This window comes from Artemia franciscana, chromosome 7 (genome assembly GCF_032884065.1).
Source record: "Artemia franciscana chromosome 7, ASM3288406v1, whole genome shotgun sequence".
Lineage (NCBI taxonomy): Eukaryota > Metazoa > Arthropoda > Branchiopoda > Anostraca > Artemiidae > Artemia > Artemia franciscana.
This window is the reverse complement of record NC_088869.1, coordinates 25,397,233-25,409,876: the sequence shown is the minus strand read 5'-3', so window position 1 is coordinate 25,409,876 and position 12,644 is coordinate 25,397,233. Positions and strand designations below refer to the sequence as shown.

At 37.2% G+C, this 12,644-nt stretch overlaps 7 protein-coding genes and 2 non-coding genes across 9 annotated transcripts; 4 read left to right on the top strand and 5 right to left on the bottom strand.

The window, feature by feature from the left end:
* Positions 1-442: 442 nt before the first annotated feature.
* On the top strand, positions 443-1,266 carry LOC136029061 (histone H1-delta-like). The gene has a single exon (XM_065707094.1). It carries the CDS (start codon positions 458-460, stop codon positions 1,205-1,207), a length of 750 nt encoding a protein of 249 aa, XP_065563166.1. The 5' UTR covers positions 443-457; the 3' UTR covers positions 1,208-1,266.
* A 1,942-nt stretch (positions 1,267-3,208) lies between these two features.
* On the bottom strand, positions 3,209-3,327 carry LOC136029791 (5S ribosomal RNA). The gene has a single exon (XR_010618115.1). It is a non-coding gene; the product is annotated as a 5S ribosomal RNA (ribosomal RNA).
* Positions 3,328-4,016: 689 nt separating this feature from the next.
* On the bottom strand, positions 4,017-4,397 carry LOC136029645 (histone H2A). The gene has a single exon (XM_065708146.1). It carries the CDS (start codon positions 4,395-4,397, stop codon positions 4,017-4,019), a length of 381 nt encoding a protein of 126 aa, XP_065564218.1.
* A 168-nt stretch (positions 4,398-4,565) lies between these two features.
* LOC136029057 (histone H2B) lies at positions 4,566-5,054 on the top strand. The gene has a single exon (XM_065707090.1). The coding sequence runs from the start codon at positions 4,616-4,618 to the stop codon at positions 4,985-4,987; it is 372 nt and encodes a 123-aa protein (XP_065563162.1). The 5' UTR covers positions 4,566-4,615; the 3' UTR covers positions 4,988-5,054.
* Positions 5,055-5,794: 740 nt separating this feature from the next.
* Positions 5,795-6,205, bottom strand: LOC136029644 (histone H3). The gene has a single exon (XM_065708145.1). The coding sequence runs from the start codon at positions 6,203-6,205 to the stop codon at positions 5,795-5,797; it is 411 nt and encodes a 136-aa protein (XP_065564217.1).
* A 146-nt stretch (positions 6,206-6,351) lies between these two features.
* On the top strand, positions 6,352-6,750 carry LOC136029060 (histone H4). Its single transcript, XM_065707093.1, has one exon. It carries the CDS (start codon positions 6,405-6,407, stop codon positions 6,714-6,716), a length of 312 nt encoding a protein of 103 aa, XP_065563165.1. The 5' UTR covers positions 6,352-6,404; the 3' UTR covers positions 6,717-6,750.
* A 1,865-nt stretch (positions 6,751-8,615) lies between these two features.
* On the top strand, positions 8,616-9,439 carry LOC136029056 (histone H1-delta-like). The gene has a single exon (XM_065707089.1). It carries the CDS (start codon positions 8,631-8,633, stop codon positions 9,378-9,380), a length of 750 nt encoding a protein of 249 aa, XP_065563161.1. The 5' UTR covers positions 8,616-8,630; the 3' UTR covers positions 9,381-9,439.
* A 1,942-nt stretch (positions 9,440-11,381) lies between these two features.
* LOC136029786 (5S ribosomal RNA) lies at positions 11,382-11,500 on the bottom strand. The gene has a single exon (XR_010618112.1). It is a non-coding gene; the product is annotated as a 5S ribosomal RNA (ribosomal RNA).
* Positions 11,501-12,189: 689 nt separating this feature from the next.
* On the bottom strand, positions 12,190-12,570 carry LOC136029643 (histone H2A). Its single transcript, XM_065708144.1, has one exon. The coding sequence runs from the start codon at positions 12,568-12,570 to the stop codon at positions 12,190-12,192; it is 381 nt and encodes a 126-aa protein (XP_065564216.1).
* Between the last annotated feature and the right edge of the window lie 74 nt (positions 12,571-12,644).

Here is a 12,644-nt window from a genome sequence, read left to right as displayed (position 1 = left end):
TCGTTTCTTATTGCTTTATCTTCTGTGTTTTTAGTTGGAGTTTCGGAATTAATTTCAATGCGATTTTGCAAAGACACATGCATGTATGTTACATTGTCTGAAAGCACTTGTACTGGATTTCACTAATAAAAAATAAAAAGTGGACATCGTGGATCTAAATTCCTAGCAAAAAGGTGTTTATTGAAATTGAACACTAGTTTTGACGGATTTGGACTATTCTCTGCCCCTTTGCTGGCAAATTACAATGGATGAAGCAATGAAAAAAATGTCTAACTATAGAAAAATGACCTGTCCATCCTTTAGTATAGGTTTCGTTCCTCAAAAGCTTACCTCCTAGTCAAAAATTCGAATAAAGCCATTTCAAACAAACACAAGCATGGCCCAAATTCCTTAGCTCGCGCACACAGAGAAATGTTAACCCGGGTACGGCGGTTCCCGAAATATAATTGTAAGACTTATGAAAAATGGAGCATGTATTCGATATTTAGTCGCACTAGTGACAGTGACAGAGAAAAGTAGAGAAGAATTGAAAATGTCTGAAATTGAAGCTGAAGTGACACCAGCATCTGTAGAATCCCAGAGCATGGCTACACCAGCCAAGAAGGAAAAGAAAGCAAAGGCTCCAAAACCAGCTAAGGCTGCAAAACCCAAAGGGGATAAAAAGGTCAAGGCACCAGCAAACCACCCAAAATACACGGAAATGATCACCAAATCCATTGCTGACCTGAAAGAACGTGGGGGATCTAGCCGTCAGGCCATTCTCAAATACATAATGGCCAATTTCCAGGTTGGTAATGATGCCAAAGTTGTGAATATGCATCTTAAGCAAGCTTTGAAGCGTTGCCTTGCAAATGGAATTGTTATAAATCCCAAAGGTACTGGCGTAACTGGTTCTTTCAAGCTTGCAAAGCCTGTCAAGGCCGAAAATTCCAAGGCTGTAAAGCCTGCCAAGCCCAAAGCTAAGAAAACTTCAGTCAAGAAAACAACCAAACCTATTGCAGTGAAAAAGTCAACTTCAGCCAAAAAGGCTACCAAGCCAATGGCTGGTAGCAAGAAACCTGTAAAGGTTTTCAAGAAACCCACTGTTGCCAAAAAAGCAGTAGCAGCAAAGAAATCGACACCCAAGAAGGGGCCGTCAGTCAAGAAAGCTCCCGCCAAGAAAGTAGCATCTAAAAAGTCAGTAGCTAAGAAACCAGCTAAAAAGTAATGTGTGCAATAAGTTATCCTGCAGTATCAAACAGCCCTTTTCAGGGCTATCAAAGCAAATGCTCGAAACTTTCTGTTCAGAAAGTTATAATGCTATAAACACAAACTTAAATATTTTTGCTTAATTTCTTTTTTCAAATCTTTGACAAAAAAGAAAAGGTTTGATTCAAAAAATGGAAAGACAAAGGTATTTGAACTGTCCAATGGAGTTGAGCCCGAAAATATATGAAGACGAATTGGCCATAAATACATTGTTCAATCACCTTTTATCATAAATAACTGGTAAAGTGCCGCCAATGAAATATAGTGAATGACACGCCATCTTTTCGGAAATCAGAAAGCGACGCCTTCAAATTGCGGTGGCGGAGGTTCCAATCCCGACTAGGCTGATCAATGGTAACTAATATGATTATATCAATCAAAAATAATAACAGATTAAAAGTAATTATACAAGAGTAAAATGATATAATTAAATTATGTTTTTGCTTAAGACAATATAACTTCTTTTTTTTTTTTTTTTTTTTTGAACAGATTCATGAAGGAAGTGTAAATCATGAGAGTTGAAGTTTCATTCCAACTAGGCTTATAAATAGTAGTACTATTTTACAGGAAAATAACACAAACATAAATATTTTTGCTTAATTTCTTTTTCCAAATCTTTGACAAAAAAGAAAAGGTTTGATACAAAAAATTTAGACTCTAAAAATGACTGTTTTTGTTGGTATTGTTTTCTTTTTTTAACAATACAAGACATGAATCACAATCTTTGCAAAAACAAAACAGAAGGAACACAGATTACCTAAAAATGACTCGCTAGCCTCTGAGCAGAAATTGTTCGCCCAGGTAGAGCGGTTCCCTGAATATACGTTAAAAGATAGTCTTTGATTAAAGTCAGTTGTTGTCGCGGCGCTCTTGAAGGAGCAAGTACTTTGGTGTTATTGATGTTACTGATAGACAAAGCTAGTTGGAACTGTAAATTGAAGTTGAGGCCGAAAACATTTGAAGGGACTTTGAACATAGACCAATCAAAGACTAACTTTAAAGTTAGTCTTTGATCTAAGACAGTTGCTTAGGCGGCGCTATTGAAGGAACGAATAGACTTTTGCTATAGATGCTATTGAAAGACCAAGGCAATTTGAACTGTACCATGGAGTTGGGCCCGACAACATATGAAGAGGATTTGGGTGTGGACACATCAAAGACTAATTTTAAAGTAAGTAGTTTGATTTAAGTCAGCTATTTATGCGGCGCTATTGAAGGAACAAGCAGATTTGCGGTGTTGATGCTATTAAAAGACAAAGGTATTTGAACTGTCCAATGGAGTTGAGCCCGAAAATATATGAAGACGATTTGGACATAATAAACACTGTTCAATCACCTTTTATCATAAATTACTGGTAAAGTGCCGCCAATGAAATATATTGAATGACACGCCATCTTTTCGGAAATCAGAAATGAGTGTGAGTCAACTGTTGTTTTGGCGTAGCTGATGAACCAATAAGTAAAGTCAAAAATTGTGACTTGTGATAAAAGTGACATTATAAGCTCCCAGATCAAGGCGATGCCCCATGGATGGGCTGAAATACCAATTCCGGCATAGGAGAATTAATCATTTAAAACTGTATGTTTCTTGGTGGCTTTCAACTTGATTTAATTGCCAAAATGGTCAACTAAAATATCTTGGGGGCTTATAATGTCACTTTGGTTACAATTTTTGACTTTATTTATTGGCTTAGATAAATGTGAGTCAAGTGTTGTGGCTTTGTTCAATTTTAGCCTTCATTTAGTGGCTTATCAGCTAAACCAAAACAGTTGACTCGCATTTATTTATTACCGATAGATGGAAATCAAGGAGATGTCCAACTTAGTCTCTTCTTTTTTCTTATAAAAGATATAATCAGCTTGGCGCTATTAGAATAAGGAACCGAGTTTGTTAAAGGATATTATTTTAGTTTGAAAAAAAAGAATCATAATAATAAAAAAAAATTAAAAAAAGAAAAGATGCCAACAGCACCCGGTGTTCCCAGGCGGTCACCCATCCAAGTACTGACCGGGCCCGACGTTGTGTGACTTCCAGGATCTGACGAGACTGGGTACTTTCAACGTGGTATGGCCGTTGGCTGAGAGATTTTGTAACAAAATAATTGTTGCTCCACAAACTGAAAAGAAATTAAATGCCAAATTTTAGAGTCATGGACCAAGGTTGACAAATATTTTAAAAAGAATCAAAATATGTTTATTAATTCCTTTTTCTTAAAAAAAAAAAAAAAAAAACCTTCATTCCTTCTGAAACAGATCGACAAGCCCCCCAAAATGTTTCTACCTTTGAGATGACTACCCTATGGCTTCCTAGGCTAGTTTAGATCAGTCGAATTAGAGGGTCTTTGAATTGGCTCTCGGTCATTTTTAAAAACAGTTTCCTCGATTTTTGTGTATAATCTATTGGATTTTAAGGTGAAAATGAGCTTCCTTTCCTTCAATAAATTCTTATGCTTTGTAACGAGATGAATGTGAAAGCAAACTGTATTAATTGAAACAAAAGGGCAAGCCTCGAATATATATTTAGATTATGTTGGGGTATAATTTAACGATTTTTAAGGAAAATATCTCCCCCGCCTCCAGTAAATTCTTGCCCTTTGTTACTAGATAATTGTGAAAGTTTTCCTATTCACATTTTTAGCATCCTTAATTTCATAGCTTTTTCCTTTCCCGGGGTGGTTACATGCTATAGAGTGATTCAATCAATTTGTAGCCCTTAAAAGGGCTGTTGGTTAATTTGGGGTAGGTCTTGGAGCTAAAATTAGATTCATTTAGGCCTTTGCCGGTTTTTCAGTCTTCTTTGGTAGAAGGACTGCTTGAATATTGGGCAAAACGCCTCCTTGGGCAATGGTAACCCCCGACAGTAGCTTGTTCAGTTCTTCATCGTTTCTAATGGCTAGCTGAAGGTGACGAGGAATGATACGAGTTTTTTTGTTATCTCGTGCAGCATTACCAGCAAGCTCAAGGACCTCGGCAGCCAAATACTCCATCACCGCTGCAAGGTAAACGGGTGCCCCTGCACCAACTCGCTCCGCATAGTTGCCCTTTCTTAGAAGACGGTGGATCCTTCCCACTGGGAATTGGAGACCTGCCCTGTTTGAACGGGACTTTGCCTTTCCCTTCACTTTTCCACCTTTTCCTCTTCCTGACATGGTTTCTAGATTACAAAATTCACTTGGACTCTTCTTAATAACGAACAAATTGAAAATGATGTCTATTCTTGAAAGCGCAAACAATTTATACTCCGGCTAGCGAACTGAGTTCCTCTGATAAAAGAATTGTGCGCGAACTCTAGTTGGTATATAAACGGGTCCAAGTTTGTAAACGCTATTCATTTGACAATTAGACTTCGTTAAGGTATCACTTAACCATGGCTCCAAAAACTTCAGGAAAAGCAGCAAAGAAAGCTGGTAAGGCGCAGAAAAATATCAGTAAAACTGATAAGAAAAGGAAACGAAAGAGGAAGGAAAGCTACGCCATTTACATTTACAAAGTTCTCAAGCAAGTGCATCCCGACACTGGTGTTTCTAGCAAGGCAATGAGCATCATGAATAGCTTTGTCAATGATATCTTTGAAAGGATTGCTGCGGAAGCCTCTCGTCTAGCTCACTACAACAAGAGGTCCACCATCACTAGCAGAGAGGTTCAAACTGCTGTGAGGCTGCTCCTACCCGGAGAACTTGCCAAGCACGCTGTTAGTGAAGGCACTAAAGCTGTAACAAAGTACACAAGCTCCAAATAAGGGGGTTTCTCCCCTCTATTAGCGCCCAATCAGCCGGGCCCTCCCAAACAGCCCTTTTAAGGGCTAACACCTTATTTCAAATGCTCTACTCTCAAATTGCTTTCATTACTCCTGGCTTTGATTTGCGAAATCTTGGGTAAGCAAGAACCCATGCTAAACCACAATTCAAAAACAATAAAAAGGTTCCCTGTTTCGAAGGCAGGTCTCAATTTCCTTATTGTATAGAAAGTAATATCTATCGGCGAATAGTTAAAGAGAATAGATTAGGGGGCCTCGACTTTTTCATGACATTCCATCGGTAAACATTTTTAAGGGTCCGTGGGCCCCCATTGGGAGCTGTTCATTTTTTTGGATTTATTAGGCTGGCCTAAATTGGCTTTTCGGGTGTTTTCTTTTCATTAGATGTTTTGGATCTTGTTGAATGCTACGCTGAATCCATGACTCATTTTTACAATAATTTGACGTATATCTGAAATAATTTCGACCTTTTTTTTTTTTTTTGGTTATTTTGCCCGTAGAGTTTTTTGTTTTTTTTTATGTCCGTTGATTTTGAATTAAAATCGAATAGTTGTGGGCATCAAGCCATGGCTAATTGCCTTTCCTTTTCATTAGATAGTTTGAATCTTGTTTAATGTCACGCCGAATCTTATAACTCATTTTTAAAATAATTCTGCCTCCTCGAGTCATACCTTCTTTTTTTCACCAAACACTACGCTGTTTAATGTAATTTCGCCTGTTTTGTTTAAACCATTTAGTGGCCCTTAAAAGGGCCGTTGGTTAAGATGCAATTGCGGTGAACTAGGGTACTTAAGCTCTCTCGCCACGGATTCGACGGGCAAGTTGAATATCTTTGGGCATGATGGTCACCCTCTTGGCGTGAATAGCACACAAGTTGGTATCCTCAAAAAGTCCAACTAAATAGGCCTCGCTGGCTTCTTGTAGTGCCATCACAGCCGAACTCTGGAACCTCAAGTCAGTTTTGAAATCCTGGGCAATCTCTCGCACAAGTCTCTGAAAGGGCAATTTCCTTATTAAGAGTTCGGTACTCTTTTGATAGCGACGAATTTCTCTCAGGGCTACGGTTCCGGGCCTGTATCTGTGTGGTTTTTTTACCCCTCCGGTAGCAGGAGCCGACTTACGTGCTGCCTTGGTCGCAAGCTGCTTTCTAGGTGCCTTTCCGCCCGTTGATTTTCTCGCAGTTTGTTTCGTCCTAGCCATAATAATAGTTTGCCTCTCTTTAAAAGAATGAACAAAGGAACCAATGCCTAGTGGCTTTATTTATACGGAGCATCAGCCGCGCGACAGAGCTAGAGTTTGTCGGGAAAGCACTTAGCGGTATAAATTAAAGCGGGCATTGAAGAAAATTCCTTAGTTTGACAAAAACTTTACAGCTGTTGACGACGCTATCGAATTCAATATGACAGGAAGAGGAAAAGGAGGAAAGGGGCTTGGAAAAGGAGGCGCAAAACGTCATCGCAAAGTTCTTCGTGACAATATCCAGGGTATTACAAAGCCAGCTATCAGAAGACTGGCTCGCCGCGGTGGTGTAAAACGTATATCTGGCCTAATTTACGAGGAAACCAGAGGTGTTCTTAAAGTTTTTCTCGAAAATGTTATTCGTGATGCTGTCACCTACACAGAACATGCCAAGAGAAAGACAGTAACTGCAATGGATGTAGTCTACGCTCTGAAGCGTCAAGGTCGTACATTGTATGGCTTTGGTGGTTAATGCGTTTTCAACTGTCCCCCTACCCAACGGCCTTTTTAAAGGCCACCAAATCTTTTTAAACACTTTCTAGCTCAAGTTTTTGAGCCTTTTCTTTGTTGTGCCTCTAATATTTTGGTAAATACTTTTCTTTTTTTCGTTTCAGGTGCTATATCTGTTTAGAAATATGCAAACAAATTTTCCATTGCTATTTTACTGTATTTAGCTTTTCATTGCATATTTGAATAAAGTTGCGTATTCTCACCATGGAATTCTTCAAAGAAATAACTGTTGCTATTTAACGGCATAAGCCTATTCTTTCATGTTTGAATGAAGATAGTAGGAACGGAGGAATAAATGTGTTCCTACTCTTGCTAAATTGCCGCTGGACCTTACACTTTGGACAAAAGTATTGCATTAGTTATTTGCAGTTAATAAACAAGTATGAATTTATTTAGCTGGTCGTTGCGGTTTTTTTTTTTTTTTTTTTTTATCTTTGATTTTCTAATGTTTGTTTTTAAGCAAAAACTCGAAAATACACTGTAGAAAGGGACATTTTTCCCGTTTAAAATAATTCCTTTATAAGTGGAAACGTATATTAAAAGTTTCAGATAGCCTGAGATCGAAACAAATAAAAGTGAATTTATTTGCGATTATATAGCAACAATTCGTTATGTGTTTTTAACTTTTGCAAAAACTTTGCAAATTTGTGTTTTAGCCTTTTGCGATTTTTTTTTTATTTATTTATGATTTCTAATGTTTGTTTTTAAACTAAAACTCGACAATATACTGTAGAAAGGGACATTTTTCCCGTTTAAAACAATTCCTTTTTTGTGTAGAACGTATATTAAACTTTGTTAAGTTTTAATGCCTTTTATTAAAGCCTTTGTTTCGAAAAAAGAAAAAAAAAAAAAAAATGCATCCGAGTTCCTTTGACTCATCTTTGGCTGAACAATGTCGTGCTAAAGGGATTCTGATATAAAAAAAAAAAAAAAAAAAAAAAAAAAAAAAACAAAGAAAAACAAATCTAGAGATGCTTGTTTTTAAAAGCCTCCTTATATCCTCCTTGTACTACCACGAATAGAGATTTCAATACCAAAATATAAAAGGCAGACATTCCATACTTACTTATTCATATAAATATAATGATTGTAAATGTGTCATATACTTCTTTTTTTTTAAGATTAGGCAAATTTGTGATTTCTTTTGTTCGATATTAAACAAACTCAAAAATATAGTGCAAAAAGGGACATTTCTCAGGTTACAAATAATTTAGTTTTAGGTGGTATGTATATTGAACTTTTATATAGGCTGTGATTAAAACAAATAAAAACGGTTCATTTCCACTTCCCCCCCCCCTTCCTTGGCATTTCGGAAACCGTAAACCGTAATTCTTGTCTTTTTAAATATAATATTAGAATTAAATGAAATTCATTTTCATTGGAATACGAGTTTGACACTTTGAGCCTCCAATTTAGGTGTCGTTTCTTATTGCTTTATCTTCTGTGTTTTTAGTTGGAGTTTCGGAATTAATTTCAATGCGATTTTGCAAAGACACATGCATGTATGTTACATTGTCTGAAAGCACTTGTACTGGATTTCACTAATAAAAAATAAAAAGTGGACATCGTGGATCTAAATTCCTAGCAAAAAGGTGTTTATTGAAATTGAACACTAGTTTTGACGGATTTCCACTATTCTCTGCCCCTTTGCTGGCAAATTACAATGGATGAAGCAATGAAAAAAATGTCTAACTATAGAAAAATGACCTGTCCATCCTTTAGTATAGGTTTCGTTCCTCAAAAGCTTACCTCCTAGTCAAAAATTCGAATAAAGCCATTTCAAACAAACACAAGCATGGCCCAAATTCCTTAGCTCGCGCACACAGAGAAATGTTAACCCGGGTACGGCGGTTCCCGAAATATAATTGTAAGACTTATGAAAAATGGAGCATGTATTCGATATTTAGTCGCACTAGTGACAGTGACAGAGAAAAGTAGAGAAGAATTGAAAATGTCTGAAATTGAAGCTGAAGTGACACCAGCATCTGTAGAATCCCAGAGCATGGCTACACCAGCCAAGAAGGAAAAGAAAGCAAAGGCTCCAAAACCAGCTAAGGCTGCAAAACCTAAAGGGGATAAAAAGGTCAAGGCACCAGCAAACCACCCAAAATACACGGAAATGATCACCAAATCCATTGCTGACCTGAAAGAACGTGGGGGATCTAGCCGTCAGGCCATTCTCAAATACATAATGGCCAATTTCCAGGTTGGTAATGATGCCAAAGTTGTGAATATGCATCTTAAGCAAGCTTTGAAGCGTTGCCTTGCAAATGGAATTGTTATAAATCCCAAAGGTACTGGCGTAACTGGTTCTTTCAAGCTTGCAAAGCCTGTCAAGGCCGAAAATTCCAAGGCTGTAAAGCCTGCCAAGCCCAAAGCTAACAAAACTTCAGTCAAGAAAACAACCAAACCTATTGCAGTGAAAAAGTCAACTTCAGCCAAAAAGGCTACCAAGCCAATGGCTGGTAGCAAGAAACCTGTAAAGGTTTTCAAGAAACCCACTGTTGCCAAAAAAGCAGTAGCAGCAAAGAAATCGACACCCAAGAAGGGGCCGTCAGTCAAGAAAGCTCCCGCCAAGAAAGTAGCATCTAAAAAGTCAGTAGCTAAGAAACCAGCTAAAAAGTAATGTGTGCAATAAGTTATCCTGCAGTATCAAACAGCCCTTTTCAGGGCTATCAAAGCAAATGCTCGAAACTTTCTGTTCAGAAAGTTATAATGCTATGAACACAAACTTAAATATTTTTGCTTAATTTCTTTTTTCAAATCTTTGACAAAAAAGAAAAGGTTTGATTCAAAAAATGGAAAGACAAAGGTATTTGAACTGTCCAATGGAGTTGAGCCCGAAAATATATGAAGACGAATTGGCCATAAATACATTGTTCAATCACCTTTTATCATAAATAACTGGTAAAGTGCCGCCAATGAAATATAGTGAATGACACGCCATCTTTTCGGAAATCAGAAAGCGACGCCTTCAAATTGCGGTGGCGGAGGTTCCAATCCCGACTAGGCTGATCAATGGTAACTAATATGATTATATCAATCAAAAATAATAACAGATTAAAAGTAATTATACAAGAGTAAAATGATATAATTAAATTATGTTTTTGCTTAAGACAATATAACTTCTTTTTTTTTTTTTTTTTTTTTGAACAGATTCATGAAGGAAGTGTAAATCATGAGAGTTGAAGTTTCATTCCAACTAGGCTTATAAATAGTAGTACTATTTTACAGGAAAATAACACAAACATAAATATTTTTGCTTAATTTCTTTTTCCAAATCTTTGACAAAAAAGAAAAGGTTTGATACAAAAAATTTAGACTCTAAAAATGACTGTTTTTGTTGGTATTGTTTTCTTTTTTTAACAATACAAGACATGAATCACAATCTTTGCAAAAACAAAACAGAAGGAACACAGATTACCTAAAAATGACTCGCTAGCCTCTGAGCAGAAATTGTTCGCCCAGGTAGAGCGGTTCCCTGAATATACGTTAAAAGATAGTCTTTGATTAAAGTCAGTTGTTGTCGCGGCGCTCTTGAAGGAGCAAGTACTTTGGTGTTATTGATGTTACTGATAGACAAAGCTAGTTGGAACTGTAAATTGAAGTTGAGGCCGAAAACATTTGAAGGGACTTTGAACATAGACCAATCAAAGACTAACTTTAAAGTTAGTCTTTGATCTAAGACAGTTGCTTAGGCGGCGCTATTGAAGGAACGAATAGACTTTTGCTATAGATGCTATTGAAAGACCAAGGCAATTTGAACTGTACCATGGAGTTGGGCCCGACAACATATGAAGAGGATTTGGGTGTGGACACATCAAAGACTAATTTTAAAGTAAGTAGTTTGATTTAAGTCAGCTATTTATGCGGCGCTATTGAAGGAACAAGCAGATTTGCGGTGTTGATGCTATTAAAAGACAAAGGTATTTGAACTGTCCAATGGAGTTGAGCCCGAAAATATATGAAGACGATTTGGACATAATAAACACTGTTCAATCACCTTTTATCATAAATTACTGGTAAAGTGCCGCCAATGAAATATATTGAATGACACGCCATCTTTTCGGAAATCAGAAATGAGTGTGAGTCAACTGTTGTTTTGGCGTAGCTGATGAACCAATAAGTAAAGTCAAAAATTGTGACTTGTGATAAAAGTGACATTATAAGCTCCCAGATCAAGGCGATGCCCCATGGATGGGCTGAAATACCAATTCCGGCATAGGAGAATTAATCATTTAAAACTGTATGTTTCTTGGTGGCTTTCAACTTGATTTAATTGCCAAAATGGTCAACTAAAATATCTTGGGGGCTTATAATGTCACTTTGGTTACAATTTTTGACTTTATTTATTGGCTTAGATAAATGTGAGTCAAGTGTTGTGGCTTTGTTCAATTTTAGCCTTCATTTAGTGGCTTATCAGCTAAACCAAAACAGTTGACTCGCATTTATTTATTACCGATAGATGGAAATCAAGGAGATGTCCAACTTAGTCTCTTCTTTTTTCTTATAAAAGATATAATCAGCTTGGCGCTATTAGAATAAGGAACCGAGTTTGTTAAAGGATATTATTTTAGTTTGAAAAAAAAGAATCATAATAATAAAAAAAAATTAAAAAAAGAAAAGATGCCAACAGCACCCGGTGTTCCCAGGCGGTCACCCATCCAAGTACTGACCGGGCCCGACGTTGTGTGACTTCCAGGATCTGACGAGACTGGGTACTTTCAACGTGGTATGGCCGTTGGCTGAGAGATTTTGTAACAAAATAATTGTTGCTCCACAAACTGAAAAGAAATTAAATGCCAAATTTTAGAGTCATGGACCAAGGTTGACAAATATTTTAAAAAGAATCAAAATATGTTTATTAATTCCTTTTTCTTAAAAAAAAAAAAAAAAAAACCTTCATTCCTTCTGAAACAGACCGACAAGCCCCCCAAAATGTTTCTACCTTTGAGATGACTACCCTATGGCTTCCTAGGCTAGTTTAGATCAGTCGAATTAGAGGGTCTTTGAATTGGCTCTCGGTCATTTTTAAAAACAGTTTCCTCGATTTTTGTGTATAATCTATTGGATTTTAAGGTGAAAATGAGCTTCCTTTCCTTCAATAAATTCTTATGCTTTGTAACGAGATGAATGTGAAAGCAAACTGTATTAATTGAAACAAAAGGGCAAGCCTCGAATATATATTTAGATTATGTTGGGGTATAATTTAACGATTTTTAAGGAAAATATCTCCCCCGCCTCCAGTAAATTCTTGCCCTTTGTTACTAGATAATTGTGAAAGTTTTCCTATTCACATTTTTAGCATCCTTAATTTCATAGCTTTTTCCTTTCCCGGGGTGGTTACATGCTATAGAGTGATTCAATCAATTTGTAGCCCTTAAAAGGGCTGTTGGTTAATTTGGGGTAGGTCTTGGAGCTAAAATTAGATTCATTTAGGCCTTTGCCGGTTTTTCAGTCTTCTTTGGTAGAAGGACTGCTTGAATATTGGGCAAAACGCCTCCTTGGGCAATGGTAACCCCCGACAGTAGCTTGTTCAGTTCTTCATCGTTTCTAATGGCTAGCTGAAGGTGACGAGGAATGATACGAGTTTTTTTGTTATCTCGTGCAGCATTACCAGCAAGCTCAAGGACCTCGGCAGCCAAATACTCCATCACCGCTGCAAGGTAAACGGGTGCCCCTGCACCAACTCGCTCCGCATAGTTGCCCTTTCTTAGAAGACGGTGGATCCTTCCCACTGGGAATTGGAGACCTGCCCTGTTTGAACGGGACTTTGCCTTTCCCTTCACTTTTCCACCTTTTCCTCTTCCTGACATGGTTTCTAGATTACAAAATTCACTTGGACTCTTCTTAATAACGAACAAATTGAAAATGATGTCTATTCTTGAAA

What these genes read in the sequence shown, in the direction of transcription:
- LOC136029061 (XM_065707094.1), top strand. Translation starts at nt 458, where the DNA reads ATGAAAAATGGAGCATGTATTCGATATTTAGTCGCACTAGTGACAGTG.
- LOC136029645 (XM_065708146.1), bottom strand. Translation starts at nt 4,397, where the DNA reads ATGTCAGGAAGAGGAAAAGGTGGAAAAGTGAAGGGAAAGGCAAAGTCC.
- LOC136029057 (XM_065707090.1), top strand. Translation starts at nt 4,616, where the DNA reads ATGGCTCCAAAAACTTCAGGAAAAGCAGCAAAGAAAGCTGGTAAGGCG.
- LOC136029644 (XM_065708145.1), bottom strand. Translation starts at nt 6,205, where the DNA reads ATGGCTAGGACGAAACAAACTGCGAGAAAATCAACGGGCGGAAAGGCA.
- LOC136029060 (XM_065707093.1), top strand. Translation starts at nt 6,405, where the DNA reads ATGACAGGAAGAGGAAAAGGAGGAAAGGGGCTTGGAAAAGGAGGCGCA.
- LOC136029056 (XM_065707089.1), top strand. Translation starts at nt 8,631, where the DNA reads ATGAAAAATGGAGCATGTATTCGATATTTAGTCGCACTAGTGACAGTG.
- LOC136029643 (XM_065708144.1), bottom strand. Translation starts at nt 12,570, where the DNA reads ATGTCAGGAAGAGGAAAAGGTGGAAAAGTGAAGGGAAAGGCAAAGTCC.